The sequence below is a fragment of the Charadrius vociferus genome, unplaced genomic scaffold, assembly GCF_000708025.1.
Source record: "Charadrius vociferus isolate BGI_N301 unplaced genomic scaffold, ASM70802v2 scaffold163, whole genome shotgun sequence".
NCBI classification, from domain to species: domain Eukaryota; kingdom Metazoa; phylum Chordata; class Aves; order Charadriiformes; family Charadriidae; genus Charadrius; species Charadrius vociferus.
Window position 1 is genome coordinate 9496864 of NW_009648332.1, and position 22847 is coordinate 9519710.

Sequence of the window (22847 nt, forward strand, 5' to 3'; positions counted from 1 at the left end):
ATTATCTAATTGTAATTATGAACCTATATAAAGGACTATACTGCAAATGTTCAGAAAAATCAAGGTTAAATGACATGATTAAATTGTGTGGTGATAAGCTACGTTCTCTGAATATAAAACAAGGATTCACCTTCCATGCAAATCTCAAAAGTTATTTTTCTGAGAAAAACTGCCTGGCACAAAATAACTGTATATCGAATAAACTATGCTGTAATAGCTCCCTGTGTGGACACTTCATTCTGGAAGAGTAAGCAGTTGTATTCTAGAATAATTAGACTACTCACAAAATGAAGTAATCGTAACTCAAAAGTAAATTCACTCTGTTGGGAATAGAGAGTCTTCACTCGAGAATAACTCATTTACACTAAAACAATTTTACAGGAATGATTATGCCACTCGAGCTGGTAATATCCAGGCTACACCTTTTGTCTTTACAGGGAAACAGCACCAGGTACTCCCACTGTAAAGAACTGAAAGAAAACCTTTCCTATAATTTTCTTGCTACACTGAATCTCTTCTCCACCATGCTGATGCAAAGTATTTTACCCCAAGACAGTGACTGTCACTAAGAGACCTGACTTAACATTAGAACAGAAACCTGTACGTTCATTTTGAATATAGTTCATGACCTCCTTTTTCTTCCAAACTGCTTTCATTTTACACTGATAATGGGGATCTTTTTGGCAACTGAGCTCACCTGCGTCTTTCTATATTACTGCAAGCCAGAAATATATCCATCTGGAAATGCTGCACTAGTGAAGAAAGAAAAGATTAAACCAAATTTAAAAAAAAAAAAAAAGAAAAAGAATGAGAAAAAAGGCCACAAGTCCACCATCATCACTGCAAAAAAGTAAACCAGCAACTTCTGCCCAAATTAAAATAAATCCCAGTTAATTTAGGGTGCCTATATTTATCAGAGATAGGACACCATAGCAAAACCAAAATGCCTTAGGAAAATACTCAGAACAATTAGAAAATATGTATTTAAAAACAATACAGAATGAAAGAATGACTGCTCAAAAACAGTTCCATTGAGATAAATAAGTTATCTGCATGTCTTCTAATATGCTTTCTTCTTTCCAGGCCTTTTAAGGTTCCTATTGGAACATGAAGTTATCAGGAATGTCTGTAGATGAACCAAAAGACCATCAGAGAGAGAATACGGAACGTGAGTGAAGGTGGGATTTAAGACTGAGTAACAGATGAGCAAATTTAATAATTTAAGGGAGATTATGCAGTGCATGTAAAAAAGTCAATAAAGCAAATGAATGGACTTATACTGGGTGGCCTTAATACTTCTGTTATGCAACAAGCTTTTCACACAAAAGATGTCACTAAGATCACAACAAAAAAAACCCAATCAAAAAAAAAATTAACAAGTCAGTTTCTTCAGTGTAAGTGCAGTAAAGCCACAGTGATTCACACCAGCTGTGAATTGTCCCCAGCATCCTAGTGGTAGGATATAGTCCTGCTATATGGAAGTGGGCAAGACATATGTTTCAATTCTTGTAGTGTTATTGCATGTGATAAATTAGGAAAGTGGAACACTACATGATGTAATAATACATTGGGTTAGGATGTCTACTAGAATTTGCCTCTAGAAACAAATACATTTGCTGGTTGATGACTCAGTCTGTTAGTTCGCGCTTTGAAGCGGATTTAAAAAAAACCCACATAAGTAATTCAGCCAGTGAAGGAAGACAAAAAGCAGCGATGCCAACAGCATTCCAATTTTACCAGGGCTCTACGTAACTTTTCTAATACAACATATCTTTAACCAGAATCATAACTATATAGTTTATATTCTTTTCAAACTGATCTCATGTCAGATCACTTTTTGAAAATATGCAACTAAAACTTTTTAGACCTGTTTCAGGACAAAACTGTTCATTACTACTTTTACCTACTTCCTTTCTGAATTAGTCTAAATTTTCTGTAATTATGGGTCTTTATATTAATGATGTGTTTATAATTCAAAATGGCTCATGAATCTTACCACAATTTAGTACTTACTTGATGATATTTATTTTATGGCAAGGATGCTTAACCCTCATATTATTCAGTAAAGAAGGTTAAAATGACAGTAAGACATTCTTTGAGTGATTTAAATGACATACCGACACTTCCTCTTCTGCTGCAGTATCCATATGGCTGTGAAAACTGGATCTGTCATCATCTTCATCCATATAAACTGGAGGTTCATGAGATGTCATGAAAGTTGAAGGTTTGAAAAGATGTTTATTTAAAGGATGCTGCCGTCTACTTGATGACTACAGTGAAAAAATGATATATTTTTAAAAACATTCTTTGGTTATTATTTAAGTAATCCTCATCGATAAAACCTTGCCAGAAATTTGCTCTTTTGCACTATACAGTCAATCATCTTTCCAATTATTTTCAGTTAAACCTCTCTATCAGAGTCTCATACAGCTGGAGTTGTTCTCCCCCATAACAAGTGAAATCAGATGAACAGTGCAACACTTCTTTGGGAAGAACCCAGTAAGAAAGAGTCCTTGCCACAAAAACCCTACCAGCTAAATAAATGAGACGGACAACAATAGAAAAACAGAAAAGAAAGCTGCTACAGTTTTGAAGACCAAGTACTGAAGTGCAAAGATATTAAAAGACTTCCAAGACTCATGAATGGTGTGAATGCAGGACTAAACAAAGAAGTCATTTTACACAGGTCCAAGACCCAAGAGACTAGTCCATGCTTGACACTTATCATCAACTTGTATTGATTTATGCCTTAGATAATCTAAGTCTAGGCTAATTGTCCAGATTTCTTTCCTAGTCCAGGGAGAGGAAAGGCAATTCATTCCACCATAAAAGAGGTTTCTAAGAGTTAGAAAGAATTGCTCTCTGAAGGTTCTTTTTCATTGCCACTGACTGGAAAAGGAACCTAAAAAATGTTAGATGAGATAAATTACTCCATTAGCGTATATCTAAAACCTTTCAACTTTAATGCTGTCTGAAGGTGTACAATGCATGGCAGTTTTAAAATAGATTACTTAAAGGCACTCAGCCCCTATTACTTATTCCCCATGGAAGAATATTAAATAACAAAAAAAGAATAATTCAGGGTGAATGAAACTGACTCAACTTTTTACTTAGCTACTTTCCAGACCAGCATTTTGACATCTTAAACGTCAAATCTTACATTCCTCAATTTAAAGAAAACAGTGTGAATCAAAATCCAGAAGTATGAAAAGCGCTTTTTTCATAATCATGGAAGAGAAGATTGTCTTACACTGTGTCTAGCTTCTGTCATACAGACAAAGCATAAGGAATTTTTGCAATAGTTAATACTTTCCCTTTTTATGCAAGACTTCTTATCCCAAAGGTTCCTAAATCAGCTACAAACCTGTAATAGTATAATACAACCATTTACCACTAAATATGGATTCAATGTCTAAAGAGGGATCTGGCATTATTTTACAGTTGTGCACAATTAAAAAAATCAAAGGTAAAAATCACACAAATTATCTTAGATGGAATGTAGCTACGCAGACAGAACTATAATAAGGAATTGAGACTAACACCATTCGCTCTTAAGGGAAGAGATGAAGTCTGTAGTAATGACTGGAAGCTGGCACCTCAGAAGAACTACAGTGCAAAGAATAAAACCGAACATTTTGTTCGAAGACTAATTTACTATCCATTGTGTTGAATTTTTCCACCTTCTGCCTTATGATCATGGACTTCCTGTGTTTTGCTGCTTTTCTGGTTTCCTTTAAGATTTCAAACACACACCCCTTTTCCCCCCCAAATACTTCCATTTATAAGCTTAGATGGTATTTCAGCTTCAGCTGATACAGTGCTTTTAATATTCTGCTAATAGAAAACAGATCTGTGTTCAACACTAGATGCGGAAGTCAAGAAAGAAAAACTGTGTCTATGCTTAAATAGTAGCACTGTTACGCATACAGTTATGACCCAGGAATTTAACTGAGGATTTGAATTCTCTTTTTAACATGATTCTACTTCTGGTGAAGAATGAACTAAAACACTACATAAAAGCAGACAGTTAAAAAATCATTTTTCCTGTGGGAAATGTATCTTCTGGATTAAGTTTAAAAGCAGGTGCACTAATGATATTATATAAGCATTAAATTGAAAATTATAAGCCATAATTGAAGAACTGAATACTAGAGTCCTAAATCTCTGACTCAGTTTTATTTTCACCAATAGCAGCTGATCGTTATACCGGAAAATAAACTGATGCATCCTGTTTAATTTCCTGTATCACTTATCAGAAGAGACATTATGCCATATGAGGAGATATACAGAGTAACTTCAACAAGATGTTCAAGAACTGAATAGGCTTCTCACCTCCCCGGTAACCATTTAAAAAAAGCATCCGAGGCGATTCCCATGGAGAAATGCAAGTACCTTCTTATGAAGCATCCCTTTTGACACAACTATTTGCATTAAATATAGCTATGGTTTTTATTCTCCCATAGATGTGTGCTTTAAGTATCAGCATCCAATTTTCATACTTCTATTACTGGCAATAAAGCAGATACCACAGTTTACCGCGTATGTGCATACTCAGTATCAAAATAAGGATGAGCACAGCATAAGCATGACCCACGCTTCCAATACCCCGTGCATTTCCTTTCTGCCACATTATGTTATCTCCATTGGAGACTTGGGAATAACTACAGCCTGGTACAGTGCTGTCAATCTGTGCTCTAAGTAGACAGTTATATTAGCAGACTGAGAGCTCAATTCCCCCACATACGCAACTTGTTTGATCTTTTCATCTGCTGTATTTCTTACGTGGGATACAAATATAAAATGGAAACGTTACCTTAATACCAAACCAGGGCACAATGACCTTACTCTTATGACTTGGTAACAAGGATATGAATCATACTGTGAAAACAGACGTAAGTATTAGATTTGTTCTACACGTAAGTTTAAGAAAGATCTGTAGGGTGGTAGCATTACCATTGTAGTATGAGAATGTTAAAAATTTTATAAAAAATATGCTTCACTCTTGGTTATGCTGTGTTTGCACACACATCAGAGGGGTTAAAGAACTTTATGGATCGCTGTTCCAATTAGTGAAAAATATGGTTAAAATGTCACACATGTACTGATTAAATGTTCCCACTATTTATCAAATACAGTGATCTGCTGCCTGGCAGCACTGCTCACATTCTGTAATAACAGTTTTTCCAAATAAAACTAAGAGGAAAGAAGAGAAATGTGACTACAGTCGTATAAAATGGTAAGGTGGCATAAAGAACTCAAAGGATTATAATTTTCAAAAATAAATTTTCAACCTCTTTTGGAATTAGCCCCCCAAATATGGTAAATTGTACAACTTAGAGTTCTAACAGACAAATCTCACCACAGTATTTAAGGCACCAATGTTTCCAGCTTTTTTTTGGTTCTTTTGCCAGAGAGCACTTTTCCAATAGACAAGGCACCGGACAGTCATGCCTGCACCTTTCCTCCCTCTGTTTATAGAGCATTACCGTGATGGATGGCAAACTGGAAAGCCTCTCATACGAGCAGTCATTGTTTGCAGTAATTTCAGAGAATACTAGGAGAAAACTCGATGGGTGTAACATCTTAAATCGTTAGAGATGAGCTGTGGTAGATCTTTCTGTCAGGCTCCTCTGGCAGTAACTTTTGTTCCCAACCTTTCACAGGACTAAATCTGCAAATTTGCCCTTTTGCAGAATCAACGTAAGGCTTACTCTATTCTTAATCAGAAAACATCACATGGATGCAAAACAGTAATGTCATTCTACAAAACGCCATTGTAACAGGTTTTAAAGAACTTCTGTAAATACAATGGTAACCAAAAAAACCCCAACAAACCAAACCCCCACAAAATCTGAGACTGCTCTCTTCAAATGTCTAGGGTCCCCATTAGTACCCAAGAGTACTACATTATTTATATCAAAATATATGACTAGTCTGCACAAAAATCTAGTCTTTTCTTTTGCAGACTAAGAAAGTTTCTCAGGACCACATTTCTTTTCATTCCAAGATCAAATGCCTCTTGCCCAAGATCAGAGTGGTCATCTCCAAGAGGGATCTTACAGTAGGCCTCTGCTACCGACCTCCAAACCAAGACGATAAGGCCAACGAAGCAATACTTGGGTCACTTAAGCAAGCTTCGGGTCAACAAAACGTGGTTCTTAGGAGTGACTTCAATTACCCAGACATTTGTTAGAAGAACAATACAGCAGCTCACATGTCATCCATCAAGTTCCTGGAATGTGTAGAGGACTGGTTCCTCACACAAATGTTAGATGTGCCAACTAGGAACGAGGGACTGCTGGACTTGCTACACACAAACCAAGAAAACTTGCTTTGTAATATCTCTGTTAGTCATAGCCTTGGCTGCAGTGATTACAATATCGTGGAGTGTGGGATCCTGCTGAGCATGCTGAAGGTTAGTACAAAGGTTTTAGATTTTAGAAAAGCAAACTTCAGCTCACTTAGGAGGGATTCTGTGGAAGGCTTCCATGGAGGATACAGGAGTTAGCGAGTGCTGGGAGTTTTTCAAGAACACTCTCCTGGAAGCACAAAAACAGTTCACCCCCTTTAAAGGTAAGGGAAGCAGGTAGAGCAAGAGATCCCCTTGGCTTAACTGTGAGCTTCTGAGTCTGCTCAAAACCAAAAGAAAAGTGTACCAAAGGTGGAAAAGCAGACAGACACCCATTGAGAACTACAAGGGCATTGCCAGGGTGTGCAGAGATGCAGTTAGAAAAGCAAAAGCTCAGCTCGAATTGAAATTGGCCAGAGATATCAAAAACTACAAGAAAGGGTTCTTCAGGTACGTAAACAACAAGCAGAAAGAGAAGGAAAATACTGGCCTGCTGACAAACAGGAGAGGTGAACCAGTCACCAACAACACTGAAAAGGCAGAGGTTCTCAACGCTTTCTTCACCTCTGTCTTTACGAGCACTGCTGGGGCCCAGGCCTTGGGAACAAAAATCCAGGTTGATGTAAACACAGACCCATGGTCAGTGAAGGATGAGTTGGTATGGAAACTATTACAGGAGCTTGACTCCTACAAATCAATGGGCCCTGATGCTATCCACCTGAGGGTGTTAAGAGAGCTGGCTGACGTCATTGCAAAGCTGCTCTCCATAATCTTTGAGAAGTCATGGACACTGGGAGATGTCCCAGAAGACTGGAAGAATGCTAATGTCACCCCCATCTACAAGAAGGGCTTAAAGGAGGATCCAGGAAATTATAGGCCCATCAGTTGTACTTCAGTCTCTGGGAAAGTTATAGAGCAAATCCTCCTGGGGGCTATCGTAAGTCAAACAAAGCACATGATTGGGAAAAGCCAGCATGGATTCACCAAGGGCAAACCATGCTTGACAAATCTGATCGCCTTGCCTGCTTGGTTGATGTGGGACGAGCAGTGGACATTGCCTACCTGGATTTCTCCAAAGCTTTGATACGGTTCCCCACAGCCTCCTCTTAGAGAAACTGATGCGTAACAGTCTGGACAAATGATCTGTGCGGTGGGTGGGGAACTGGCTGCCAGGCCACACTCAGAGGGTGGTGGTAAATAGCTCTTTCTCAAACTGTTACAAGTGGGGTCCCCCAAGGATCGATATTGGTCCCAACGGTGTTTGATATCTTCATAAGTGATCTGGATGATGTGATGAAGCTCACCCTGACGAAGTTTGCTGATGATACCAAACTGAGTGGGGAGTGGACACTTTGGAAGGGAGAGCCACCCTGCAGGAAGACCTGGATAGGCTGGAAGAGTGGGCGAACAAGAACCTTATGAAGTTCAACAAGGACAAGCATAAGGTCTTGCACCTGGGAAACCATAATCCAGGAGTGCAGCACAGACTGGAATCTAACTGGCTAGGGAACAGCTCTGTGGAAAGGGACCTGGGGGTCCTGGTTGACAACAAGCTCAATATGAGTGAACAGTGTGCTTCAGCGGCAAAGCAAACCAACAGGATGCTTGGATGCATCAACAACGGCATCACCAGCAGAGATAAAGAAGTCATTATCCCACTCTACTCAGCGCTTGTCAGGCCACACCTGGAATACTGTGCTCAGTTTTGGTCCCCGCTATACAAAAAAGATGTGGGCAGGCTGGAAAGGGTCCAGAAAAGGGCCACAAAGATGATCAAATGATTAGGAAGACTGCCACATGAGGAAACGCTGAAAGAACTGTGTTTCTTCAGCCATGAGAAAAGAAGGCTTAGGGGACACCTTACCGCCATCTTCCAGTATTTAAAGGGCGGCTACAGAGAAGATGGAGACTCCCCTTTTTACAAGGAGTCATATGGAAATGACAAGGGGTAACGGGTTCAAGTTACTCCTGGGGAGATTCAGATTGGGCACAAGGAAAATTTTTCACAATGAGAACAATCAGCCATTGGAACAATCTCCTCAGGTAAGTGGTGGATTCCCCAGCATTGGACACGTTTAAGATTCAGCTGGACAGGATGCTGGGCCATCTTGTCTAGACTGTGCTTTTGCCACGAAAGGTTGAACCAGATGATCCTTGACATCCCTTCCACCCTGGTATTCTATGATTCTCTGATCAGGAAAAGCAACTTTCTTTAATAGTCATTTATACGACCATTCTATTTTAACGGTCATGTATGGTGCAAACCAAAATAAGACATGACATTTCAGCCTTAAGCCTATGCTTGTGATAGTTGAGTATGCTCAGTTGTACATAACTGTCTTTGGTTTTGTTAATTAGAAGATGACTGTACAAAATGAGTTATAGGGCTCCTTATCCTGTTCCAACAGGGTTTGCATTATGCTCTTCTAGATCAACTACAGTAAATTTACAAATGAGGAAAAAATACCCCAAGAACAATCACTGAACCCTGTTAGTTCAGCCTGCAATCTGACTGCTATGTTCTCTTTTCTGACAGTTCATGTCCCCGAGATTATCCGATAGAGAGGTAATTAACAGATGTTGATATGAAACTAGAATAACACCCAGCTCACTCTACAGTACTAATGGCAAAAGAAAAAGATACTTTATTAACTAAGAAATGCATGCAAGGTGGAACTAGTTGGTAAGAAAGCACTAATTAAGTCCATTGAAAATGTTAATGATTCAGACTCAATTAGCATGTAAATGCAAACAGAAATACAGAATTTCTGCTGTAATATTGTCTCACCTTTTTGGAGTATAAATATAAGTTTGGAGTTCTTCCTGGAACTGGAATACCAGCCTTGGTCAGTTTAATAAAATATTTTTGCACTCTACTGGCAACCTAGGAAAAAAACAACATGCGAAAATTAAGTTGCAAAATAAATGCAACAAGACTTCACTTCAAAGTTCACTTCAAAGTCCCCATTTTCTACTTTGCAACGACTCCTCCAACCATTATCTAATGTTGCATTTGTAGTAGCTCCAGCCACTTCAAAGGCTTTCAGAAAAAAAACTTACCATTGTTTAAAAGTACACAGGAAATCTAGCAAAAACTGTGATGGAAACGAAAGAATTTTAGCAGTTTGTTACCTGTTGAAGCTAAACCTATTCTTTCTTAACTAAAACAGATAAATTATGCATAGTTAGCATACAGAAAGTACTTCCATATTTTATTTATGAAATAAGGAAGTACTGAAACCAGACAAAGCTGTAGAAGCCCATCCCTGGAAGTGTTCAAGGCCAGGTGGGATGGGGCTTTGAGTAACCTGGTCTAGTGGAAGGTATCCCTGCCCATGGCAGGGGGGTTGGAACTCAATGATCTTTAAGGTCCCTTTCAACCCAAATCATTCTATGATTTACGGTATTTTAATTTTTTAATGTATGGAGAAATACACCTGTAAGTATAGATATGATCACAGATATGGTAATATTGAAATACTTAAGTATATTTTTACTTGAAAGCATACAACTGAAATAGGAGAAATTAAAACAATGTGAACACAGGACATCAGCATTTTTTTACTTCTGGTCAAAATGGACAAATTATGTCATTTTAGGGGAAAAATCCCAGTAAGTCAGATGCAGAAACAGTGTCTCTACAACTGTGTCCTTTTGTGGATCTTGGCCTCAGTACAGAATTCATTTTCCGCCTGTGAGTATTAAAATGTCTGTCCATTCTACAACACTGAGGTGCAGGAAATTTAGCATTCCAATGTAACTCAGTCTGAGAACAGTTGTTGTCACTATACTTGTTATATAGAATTAAATGCATGCTGTCAAAATCTAATGAACAACTAGGTCTGGGAGCTTTCTCGTGGGCTTTGGGGCACTTTTAAAATTCTAGATTTGAGATCGAGAATAAGAGTCACATTGCTGTTAGTGAAATGCAGACTTAAGAGACTGTATCCAGCTTTCTCTTCAACACTTATCAGTGCCTCCTAAAAAGCTTTAACAAACAAAAGAAAACAAAAAGTCAAGGCAAGGGATTACTCCTCCAAGTGTTTTACTTGTTACCTGCTTTGCTGTTCTATTTCCCAATTCATCAGCTATCTTCTGCCACCGTCGGGACTCTACTTCCTCTGGCGGATACTTCAAAAGCAATTGCTCAAGTTTTTTCTAAATCAACAGGGAAAAAAAATAAATACATCTTTCTTAGTAGAGGTATGAGTTGTCAAAAGATGAGTATCTACAGAGATGTGACTCTGAACTTCTAAGTGCTTTAAACGTTATTTCACAATTTGCTTTTATTCTCATATATGCTACCACAGCTACAAAATGGAAGTTTCCCATTACCTGTTCCTCTACAGTCCACAGCTGGTTAAAAGTTTCAGGTTTGGTCTCATCGCAAAGTCGTCCTCTTATCATCTGCTCCAATACAGCGTATAAAATGGAATATGCATTTAGAAACAGTACAGTTAGGATAACTTGATTTTAACCCCTTTCCTACCTAAGTAAAACCAAACCTAAACCAAATAAATGCATGAAAATCTGAAATAAAATCTGCCTAAGCCAAAAAAAAAAATGTTTTCTGATTTGAGTACATGAATGAAATGTCACCACCAACACTAACGTTGGAAGTACCAGTTAAGATTACCTGCATACCCATATTAAAAAAGAAAAAAATAAAAAGCTAATTTTGTACAATTTTATCTTTCTTTTTGTAACAACTACCTGTGGACGACTGTTTGTAGAACCTTCTGGACCATCACTTAAAGGCAAGACAGAGTATGAAACAGACTCTCCATCCTTCTTGGGATCCAAAGGACTTTTTGGTCTTGCAGGTATGCCTACTGTAAGCAACACAAAAAACGAATTATTAATCTCCACACTGGTCATTTCTTTCTTGTAACATATGTTCGTTTTCCTTTTACCTTTGTCAAAGATCAGCTTCACTCTCCTACTGTTACGTTTTCGGTTTTTGAACTCTCTCTCAAAGTTTCCAAGGCTAGTGGTGTATTGGTCCCAGGCAATCTCAGGGAGCTGAACAACCCTCTGAGGATATGGAAGACCCATATCAACCTGAAAAAAAGAGTGAAAAGTGAAAAGCAATATTTAACACAATAGCTGTACATCCAAACAAGAAACTATGAATCCTGAAAACTTATGAAAACCTGATACTGCTTTTTAGGTAACAGCAACATTGAAAATCAGATTTTTTAAGTGCCATGCAACACAGTCTTTTTAAGGAGAAGGTATCTTTCAAGAATAATACACAACAGTGCATAAAATATGCAGCAGCACGGTCAATGATGGCTTATTGAGCATAAAACTTTAAAGCCTGTATTTCACAGCTGAAATTAGGTGTGTCCGAGTTCCATATCCTGTTACTGTCTATCTGTCTTTTATTTTGTTTAAACATACTGTTTGCCCAGGATCTGTACCTTTCTTAACACAGAAAACTACAGGACTTTCTTGTCTGATAAACCTAAAGTCCTCCCATCAAAGAAATAAAAAAGTGTATATTTTACACTGATTTTGCTGACAACTACAGAGACCATTGGGCTTATATCAGACCTCTCTTTAAACCCAGGTCTCTACAAACCTAGGAAAAGAACACCATAAAATACCTACCTCACTCTTCACTGAAATACAACGTGTTGCTATCATACTAGAAGGTCAAGTGTGTTTGCCACTGGTAGACATGGCAGCAAGAAAGTATTCAAGCTTTAAACATTTTTTCAGTATCCTTGTTACTGCAATTTTTTTAAAACTTAAAAAGAAGTTTTCACATCTCCTCCATCAGACAATATTCTATTATGTTACCCAGAACTCAGGTACATTTTCTAGCATTTGTTTTGGTTTTAGGCTATGAACTAAATTTCCTGCTTTTAAAAAGTACCCTACCAAATTTCCTTATAGCACAACATTTAATTTCTCTAATGAGAAATGTTATTAATTCTTGATCTGATGCCTTACTATGAAGTATTTCCAGTCACCTGTGGATTTCAGGTCGTCTCAAAATACCTACATTACAATTAGAAATTTAAGGATTACACTTCTACATACCAAAAAAAGGAAAGAAAGCATACCATATAAAATCACTGAAGACCTATGTCTTACAGATTTAATAAGGGCCATTTTTGCTCAGCAGAGAAAGGATTTTAAACTCATAATGTTTCCACAAGTATTTAGAATTCTCTGATTTCTATAGATGATGAATTACTAGTTATTAAAAAAAATAATAATAAAAATCCGAGTAAGACTTAAGAAAAGCCCATTGAAATACCTTCTTCTGGAGTCTTTCCACAAATCCAATAGGATCTTTCAGTGCTTCTCTCTGGTGTCTGCCTAAACTTTCAAGGTCTTGAACTGCTTGAGTACGTTGAGCCTCGAGTACAGCAATCGTCTGTAACAGTCTCTGATAACTACAGAGACAAAGGAAAACATCTCACTAAATTTGTCTTTAAAAGTGAAAACTCCCCAATCTAAATATTAGCCATGATTATCTACTAGTATCTACCAGATTTCTTATCTGAAACAGTTCATTGACATTTTTACTGAATTATATAAAAAAACTGTATCAAACCTATTTGAAGTAGTAGACGAATTTATATAAACCCATTAAGAAAATATTTTAAACCCCCAGTGATTTCCTCTAAAAGTAAACGCTACACTAGCTAAAACAATATGGTATCAGGGACAAGCTATTCATATTTGCAATAGCTACAACCAACAAGCTTTGCTTACAAAGTTAAAAAAAAAAACAAAACACAAACAGAATGACCTTATTTCTCTTCCACTTCAAAATCAGCTTCCTTCTACCCCAATACAAACAACTCTGCCACAGAATGTTAACGTTTCGCTCAACCACCCACAGGATGGACAGGAATGACTCAGGAACTGTACGTAAACATCTCATATAAGCCTCACCTTCCAGCAGAATATGAGAATCATTTACAAAACATAACGATAAACCAAGAAATAAGTAATGTGCAAAATAAATACATACAAAAGATATTCCTCTAAGAATACAGAAGTTGAATGAAAATGCCAGCATTCCCTCAAACCTGCCATCCCAGATGCACACACAGTTTTGAGTCTGTTTAACAGATACATTTGAGAGTCACTGAGGTGATTATTGTACTCATACCAAATAACGTATGCTTCCCAAACTGTTTTCCATAAAGCCAACTCAGAGGCAAGAATTCATACAATATTGGAACACAGCCTTTAAAAAAGTACGTAACAACATTTAATACCTTTTATTAGCTTTATAGTTACAGTTGTCCACTTCAGTTTCTGAATCATGTAGTTACATAATAATTTGCGACAACATGGGCCATGAGTATCAACTTTTTTAATGGAAATGTTTTCTGACATTTAATACTACAACTGTATTTTAGTTCAGCACAAAATGCAGCCTAATGTATATTACAATCAGGTAAGATCTGTTCACTACTACACTATTTCAGTAAAATTTCTATTCTATTATTGCTAAAACAAAGACAAGCCTAACATGCTGAATTCCACAGGTATTACAAAAAAGATCCAGAGGCTACTGAGCAAACGCAAATTTTTCAACTGACTGCACTGGTAAGTGGGTAAGGCTTTAAGTGGGGGGAAGTAACAGCCTCAAGGCAAAACATAGGCTTTGTACCATCAAATATTTAAGTTTCTACCTAGACATTAAACGCTGCCTCCCCATGAAAAAGGGTAATTTTCTTTCCACTCAAACGTAATATTTGAAAACATATAATATAGCCATACATTCTAAAGTTTGAAACTAAAATACTGAGCTTGTTTAAAAACAGTAGGATACAATTCTGTTGTGAGTTTATTATTATTTGAATTTGTCTGCACACATTCAGGTTATAGGCAACCAAGACCTAAAATGCTTGTTAAATAGGCCATTAATATTGCAATACTAGTGGAAGATTTCCATTACTAGGAAAGTGCTCCCACTTCTTCTAAACAACATAACTTTGCACAAAGCAAGATAAATAATTGGGCTATTCTTGAACAGGCAAAAAATGAACTCCAGAAATAACTTACAAAAATAGCGAAGGCATAACAAAATTGGCCTGAGACAATACCGCAGTTCAGATTGTTACAGTCTTACAGGAATCATCATATGTAGAATTAAGATCTCTACTTAGTTTTTACAAATAGCATCTGATTGCTGCCTAACTTTGTGCTGGGCAACTTCTGTCCATGCTCAGGTAGACAGACTGCACTGCTCATGCAGAAGCCTGCCTTGCACACTCCAGAGAAATGAAACACAGGCAAGGCTGCTAACATGTTTGATGTAGATGCAGCTTAAACAACACAGAAGAGTTTAATGATAACTAGGAAAATATTTAACCTGGATAACACAAAGCCTTTTCTATCAGCAGGTGCCAAAACTTCTATACAAGACTCTGGAGTTAACTCTAGTAATGGTAACAGAGGCTCAGTAGCATACACAAAAATTTGCATCTAAGTAGATGCTAAATAAATACTTGCCTTTCTTTTCTTGAGCCATTTTACCTCATTTATTCAAATGGTATTTAAATGTTGCTTTTCCAAAGGAAATTGAAAGGAAATTGAAAGGAAATGATAATTTCATTTAAAACATTTACACAAATAGTAGAAAAAAAGCAACAAATCATGGTGATTTAGACGAAGTGCTAATTTAATGATGATACATGTGTGAAGTAAGGGAAGTAATCATCTTAATGAGGTGGCCTTAAATAATTACGTCTGAATGGAAAGAGACGAAATTACATGTGGGGAGAAATAACAAACAAAACAAAAATATTGAACCCCAATTACTTCCCCTGTTAAAACGTTCATGTAACCTCACTGAAGCAATCACAGATGTGAAGATAAATGGTTCAGAAGCGATACATCTGGTCTTCATGGAAATACATAAAATATCACAAGAATGTCAGCATTATTCAAACACGTCATGTGATGTTGATATGTGGCTATATAGCACTATTATCACGAAATAATTCAAGAGAGAAAAAGGGTTTTTTGAGCAAACTGTTCAAAAAGACTTCCTGGCACTTTTTTTCACCTCCACCAAAGAACTGTATTAACTTAGAGCTATTTTCTTTAACTTCCATATTCAGTTTTTATGAATGAATATATTCTGAAGCCCAGCAATAATAAGTGCAATTTTATCAAGTGAATGTCAGAAGTACTGAAATGCACAAAAATGTGCATTTTGGGGTCTTACGTTGCCAAGAAAAAATTGAAAATACTAATCCTGAAATACATAGTTTGCATATTCAACATTAAGGTACTTTAGATTTGCTGCAGTACTGCATTCTCTCCAAACCATTGTATGTCCTTTTAAATTCCAACATCACTTTTTAACCAACTGTATTATAATGTCTGCATACATTCTTTTAAGTTTCGAACCACTACTGTTTTCACAGGTTTGTACAGGCTTTAAGTTCTCTGGCACTACATGACTGTAATAAAGCCAAGTATTTCTCTGAAAAAGCAGGAAGCCAAATAACAACGCACACGTTGAGCACTTTCTTGAAGACCCTGTCTGTTCTGGCTTCCTAGTTTCAAACAGTAACATAATACTTCTGCCACATTAAGCAAAAGACACTGTATGCACAATTTCCAAGACTATTTAAAAAAAAAAAAAACAAACAAAAACCTAAAAAAGTAGTGGCTAACAATTTTATTAACCATCTTCCAAGGTTCTTTGTAAATAAGCACAACAATTACGATTCAAACTACCTCCTGCAGTTGCGCTAACATTCTCCAAAACCAAAAAGAAGGTAAAGAGTACCCGGAACCTTGCTCACTAGTCTGCTGCAAAACTGGCTCCATCCTTCAATGAGGCAATCAAAGAGCAACCATCTCTGAATTATCTAGCTACAGTTACATAATTTTCTCTGAAAGATCTGTGAGGTATTACCAAGGAAAATTATCTCACATCTTCTGCCAAAACAAAACAAACTCATACAACTAAAAATGCATAATCTGAGTAAACTCACAGCGATACCCCCTACACTGACTGAAGTTACTCTTTTCTCAGTTCTAATTACTAAATTGTTAGCACATACAAAACCCAAAGCAGTTTTCTATGTGGGAAAACTTTCATTTTACAAGATGTAATTCCATTTTTCTACAATCCCAGTATTGAAACACTCTTGTAATTTCTTAAATCATGTTAATTGCCAGGAATCGTCTAGATAAAAGCTTAAATAATTCAGTATAGTATAGAAACTGATGCTGTAAAACCTTGATTAAAATGGGTTTTTGAGGGACCAATACTTAAAAAAGGAAAGCCATTTCTTAAAGACTGATGCTGAGGAGCAGGGGTTCCAGCTGATTCAGTTGTTCTGCTGCAGTGACAACTACTTCACTCTTTTGGATTGCTCCATAAAATAACTATCACATAGCAGAGCCATATTTCTGGAAGTCCTGCCATATGCAATTAGTTATTACACTATTCATTTCCATGAGTCTTGTTCTAGTAGTGATGAGGGGGACAGCAGCCTCCTCTCTTGTCTGTGATAAGACTAGAAAATAATGTAGCTAGTAACTTAAGGAGACCCATTTCCATTTTGATTCAGTTTTCTGAGATCCACTGTCAAGATGCTTCTTTTTCCCCATTCTTTCCATTCTGTGCTAACACTATTTACAGAGTTACATCACAGATTTTATTTTCTTTGCATCAGGAACTAACAACGAGCTTTAGAAAGCACTATATATATTCGGAGCATATGTGCCTTAAGAATAGCACTTTTCTTAAGTTTACTCTTATTTTTTATACTAAAGGACAACACTAGCCTGTACAAGAGGCCACATTATTGAGCATTTTAAAATAAATTCATTTCATTATTATAATAGGAGTCATTCAGTCACAGAGGCTAGTCCCTCCCTGGTTTCTGAAGGTTTCTTCTCCCTTCAAGAGAAGAACATACTGTACTTTAAACCTTAAGTGAATGAGTGATGTAAGAAACTGATACTACAAAATGAAGATTTTAACTTTTAGGTAGCTAATTCAAATTAGTGGCTGTAATAAAATAAATAAGCGAAGCTTTTCAGTTAAATTGTGGTAAATAAATGTGAAGCGTCAGTTTTGTCCCATTGGACAATGTAAGGGGCAGACATAAAAGCGGCTGGCTGTTGCTAACATTCACCAAACACCCCAAAAATGCCAAGCCTCCTCTAAAAACAAGCCCCCTACAAAGTCTTAACACTCAAACACTTAAGAACACATGAGGAAATTTTCTGCCATTGGTCTTATCCATAAAAAGAAGAAATTTCATCTTAACTATCTTTATTCAAAGTAAACTTACACACAAACTTGAAATTCAGAAGAGGCATCTCAAAACACTACTGTACACTATTTGTTGGACTTTCCTTATCTAATATTACAACATAATTACAATGCATTTTCTCACCTTTAAAGCTAGAGACTCTGAAACAGCAGTATTACTTCTACTCTCCCCTCAAATGAAAATAAATTGAAGGAGATCCTTGCCAGTCCAAAGTTTAGCCCTTACTTCATCTTTTTCAACCTTGTATAATCACCTCTGAAGTAATGATATAATGAACATTCTACATTTACTTATATATATAAACTCATGCAACTTTGATAGCCTCAAAGTTTCACACTTGCATTGTTCTCACAACGATAATTTTTTCCCTTATTTAAATATTTATCATTGTTAGATCACTCATGCAACTCTACACAGTTTAAAACAGTTGACAGTATATAAAAATGTTTTATAAAGCTAGCAGGTGACAAAGGTGACACTTATTAACAATGGAAAACTGTAGCAAGAAATAATTTGTAATTTAGATAATAAAATCAGCATACAGTGTTCCCTGTAATTTATTGTCTGGATGCTCACAGAAATTACTTGAAATAAAAAAAAGTAACCTTATAAACTATACTCGCCTTACAATCATCACTTAGTACCTTGCAAATACATGTTCTTTGATCCTTAGTTAAAAAGAAGTGACTTATCCTCTCTTGACTGACAAAATGCTGTGCAGCTGGTGGCGATCACTTTCCACTCCCAAAACTAACTGCACTTCTACAGTTCTGTGAATATAATTCACAATATGATAAAAAGTATAGTGACATCAATTTGGGGGATTAGAAGGTAAAAACGTGTGTTGATAGAATTTAAATTGTATATTAGAAATATTTTTTCTTGTGTAGGTAGGATTTGTTTTAAATGAAGGAGTATACACTTCTTATAAAAAAAAATGGCCAAAATACATGTAGACCAAATATCTACCTTAAAACAACCTTTTTTTTTGTATTTACAAGAGCTGTGACACAAAATCGGTATCAGTATTCAGGTGGATTTGAGCAAGTCTTTGCTTTATTGCCATCTACTGGCATTCTAGCAAAGTACAGATTAAAACCTGCTCTCCTACACCTAGTCATCCATCGCTGGATTTTGGTCTACTAACAGCAATTCAGAAAAAAAACCCCAATTTATTAGATACTAAGCTACTTGGATATTAAACATATTATATTATAAGAATGCAAATTACTGTAGGAAAAGGGAAACCCCAGGCACCAAGAGACTGGCTTCCTGGAGAAATCTTTAATTCAGATCAAACAGAATCTTCTCATTTCAAAGAAGCGTTTTGTTTTGTTTTGGGTTGGTTTGTTTGCTTCAGTTCAGAAATATCAGGTAATGTTCTCAGCTTTTAAGCTTGGCCTGAAATCTTTGACAGTGTCATGATACTGTAATTTTGACACGGTACGGTTTCTTGCAAATTATTCTGATGTGCATCTGAGATTTAAAAAGATCTGTTACTGCACTAGGAAACAGTGCTGGGATTCAATGCTAGACCTGTAGAACACACACAACAGCAACGAGGAAGTAGAAGAGACCGATGAAGCCTGGCCCCTCTTTGATGTCCCTTCAGAAACAGAAAAGAGTTTAAGGGTATATATCAACTCCTTTCAGGAATTATAAAAGCACCTTCACCTGAAGAAAGCAGCATATGGTAGGTTTTTCCTTACCTAATGCTTAGATACCGTGACCAAAGTAATCTACTTATATAGCCAATTCTGCAACTCATTATGAAATTGTTTTCCAGTCTAGCTTAACCTCTTTACACATACTGTAATTTACTGTACTTTATCTATATTTAATATTCATACTTCAGACCTTTAAAAAGACTTCTGCGATAATAATGAAACTGCATCTCCATTTTATACATGAAATGACTGAATTATATTTCAAGTGTCTTCTCCAAGCCTACTGTGCCAGTAGCAGAACAAAAATTGCAATTTCTGAATGCCAGCCTCAGGCTATAAAATACACCTATTTAAAACAAAACAGAACTAAGCCAAAAAGCACACTTTTAAAAAAAAACAAAAAAAAAGCCCTAAACAAAACCAGAAAACCCTACTGCAGTCTTTCACCCGCATGCAACAGAGCAATTTTCCACTCTAATTTCACATTTCTTCTAACTTTCACAGCCCCAGACACTGTATTTCAAGCATCTGAACAGTATTTTATTGGCTATGAACTTGTGATGTCCCTTCCTTTCTTAAATCCTTAACTCTGCCCCAGAAACAGAACAGCAACTCATATTTCTCTAGGCTTCATTCTTGTCAAGAGCTGTCCACCACACTCAGCAGGATTTACCATTAGCTGTACAAAAGCACTTTTATCAAATACCCAAATTTCCATCAAGTTTTCAAAATCTTTAGTAGCAATTAGGTCTCTGTGACTCTGAAAAAACATCTAACTTCTTTCAGTCCTGTCAACAGGAAAGCATAAAACATCATCCATCAGTCCTCCCCCAGTTAACACACTTTAATATAGCCCTTTGGTCTTCCTTTAACAGCACTTTCAAAAGCATTTGCCGCAGGACAGTGACATTTAGTAGGGAAGATGTAGGTCCCTGTCATTCCTCTATTTTTAAGGCTTGGAGTGACATGAGGAAATGGCAGTAAAATTGTTTTCCTCACAAGGGGCACAGAAAGAAAGACTGACAGCACACTCCCAACTATTCCTCCTTCCTTCTCAGCATCTCTAATGAGAATGGTCCCAATTCCATTACTGAGAGAAAACACCACACAGATTCCTCCAGTATCTCCACTTACATATTCTTCTCTAAAGAGATGCTGGGAAAAGCAACCATTCAGAAGGGGCTTTCTTCTAGAAACAACACAGGAGCAACCCATGTTACCATGAAACTGCCCCAACTGAACAGAAATCCTCTGAACAAAAGAAATCTGAGAAAGTTGACAACAATGATTACTGAACTCCTTCAACTCACTCTATGTTAGTTTATGCAGGTTTTCGCTAAAATCCAAGGAAGAACATCCCCCAGCTATTCAGGTGTATATTCTTGCCGTAGGAACAAATTAACGTAGTCCTTCAATTATTCTGTTACAGTAATATCTGAAGACTATAACTGGATTACAAGAACAGGATATGCAATCATGAGAAGCTGAATGTTCTAACAGCAATATAAAGAATTATTCACACAATCTTTTTTGGGTAAAGAAGGGCAAAAAAAATTAGAAATAAGGAAGAAAATGAGCAAAATGTATCTTTTTATTAGTATTTACTACGGTAATAAACCATGGACAAACTCAGTTGGTCCTTGGCTCAGGAAGCATAAAACTTTTAAAGAGTGTTATACAAAGCAAGAGCACACCTTCATCTTGAACTATGCAAAGCAAAATAAAGATGCGCAATAATGAAAAATAAAAATCAGCTGGCTATTCCTACCAAGAACAAAATTTAAAAGGAAACCAGAAAGTAGGATCTCTTCTCTTCTCAAAATAGTATATAAGTACTTTCTAGAACCAAAGAAACACCTATCTTGATTAGAACTTACTGCTGAGACTAAAACAAGCATTAATATGTACTGCTCATACAATTCCTTTCTAAAAGATACTCCCAGTCAGTTTTGTAGTTCATGACAGAGATGCTGTCAAAAATTAATGTAAGACCAGAGCAAATACTCAAAACTGGCAATGGAGTTATTATTTCAAGCTAGGTTAGTTAAAACTGAAGAGCAAAGATACCCACATTCTCACAGCAATTGCCACTCACTATGTGCTTGTTTTCTTGGTGGCACCATTAAGCTTACTACTATTTAGTGAAATACTTGCACATCCCTACCAAGCAGGCAATTATGTTAACATAATTTATTCCTTGTCCCACTAGACATACTTTACATTGGTGTAACCAGTATCACAAAAGCAGAAGTGGTAAAACATGGTTAAGCATCCCTTGTGTGCATAGCCAAAAACACAGCCAGAGCCTTACTCTGCACACAGCTGTGCTGGGTGAATATGTAACTACCCCATCTTTTCTTGGGTTTGCCTCTCTTTTTTAAAATCAGGACCATGAATTTCCTGAGGCACTTGATTTTTTTTTTTTCATCTGATATTTCCTACACCTCAAAACCATTTTTATCATTTATTAATACTTATTTAGATGAATTTACTAATGAGTATTCTTAGAAATGGTAAAAATTTCCAAATGAACAGGTGGGTAAACCAGTTTCTATGTTTTTTTTTGTATTAAAATAGTTAGTTGCGATTGTTGGGGGGTTTGGTGTTGTTTTCTTTTTTATAAATTTGTGCATTTTCCCCCCATGATTTCTGATCCATGTTGATCAAAGAAGTTGGAAAGACAAGTTGAGTTCCTGCATGTTCTCTAAAAACTGTCAGTTTGGAAAGGGGGAGAGACTATAACTACTGTCGCCACAAGAGAAAAGCAAGCAGAATTCAGCTGTTACTCTTCCCATCCTCCGGTCCATCCATCAGCACGCACATGCACACACGCTACCAAGCAGTCAGCAGGGAAGCAGCTCTGCGCTGGGGAGCTCACGCTCTCTCTTCCAGGACAGGCTGCTGCGACAGAGGACTCTTGGCAGTGAGAGCACAGACAGAAATGCAGGTATCGGGCAAATCAGGAGAGAAGAGAATTCAAGGACACAAATTCAAAAGAAATCAAACACTGTTTCCCACAGAATGCGTTACTTAAATGAGAATTGTTTGATAGTGCTGTTCACTAGGACTGTACTGTGGTTGACAGCACGATAACTATGTTCAGAGAATGAAAAACGAATTTGACAAATCTACTTGATGTTTAATGGCTCCTAGAGTAAGCCTATTACTAGAGAGAGAAAAGGAGATGCAGCACATGCCCAAGGCATTATCTCTTGCAAATTACGAGCTCTATTATTTGGTGTTTATTGAATAGTTTATGTAATTATAAAACATTATTCTACGTTTACAAAGATACTCTTAACGAAACCTTAATCTTTAGTCCCACAATAATTTTGCGTCACTTATAACTTTTCCATTGATAAGTATTTATAAGAAGAAATGATCTTATAAAACATGGTAACATAATAATGCTGGCAGTAAACAATTCTCAAAATACTTAGTATTTTAGGCTGCTGTAAAATATAGCAAGGATTTCATTAATAAATGTAGCTGTATGTTCATTACACTAGCACAACATGTTTCAATAACACAATTATCTGTAATAGCAAAGCGCAGTTG

At 36.7% G+C, this 22847-nt stretch overlaps 1 protein-coding gene across 1 annotated transcript in view; it reads right to left on the reverse strand.

Annotated features, from left to right (window-relative positions):
- ZZZ3 (zinc finger, ZZ-type containing 3) overlaps positions 1-22847 on the reverse strand; it is a 35606-nt gene that overhangs the window by 6164 nt on the left and 6595 nt on the right. The window contains exons 2-8 of the mRNA XM_009884687.1: positions 12618-12756; positions 11263-11410; positions 11063-11181; positions 10685-10756; positions 10406-10507; positions 9138-9233; positions 2118-2270 (exon numbers count right to left, since the gene is read on the reverse strand). Coding sequence (XP_009882989.1) covers positions 2118-2270; positions 9138-9233; positions 10406-10507; positions 10685-10756; positions 11063-11181; positions 11263-11410; positions 12618-12756 — 829 coding nt within the window. The remainder of the gene's footprint in view (positions 1-2117; positions 2271-9137; positions 9234-10405; positions 10508-10684; positions 10757-11062; positions 11182-11262; positions 11411-12617; positions 12757-22847) is intronic.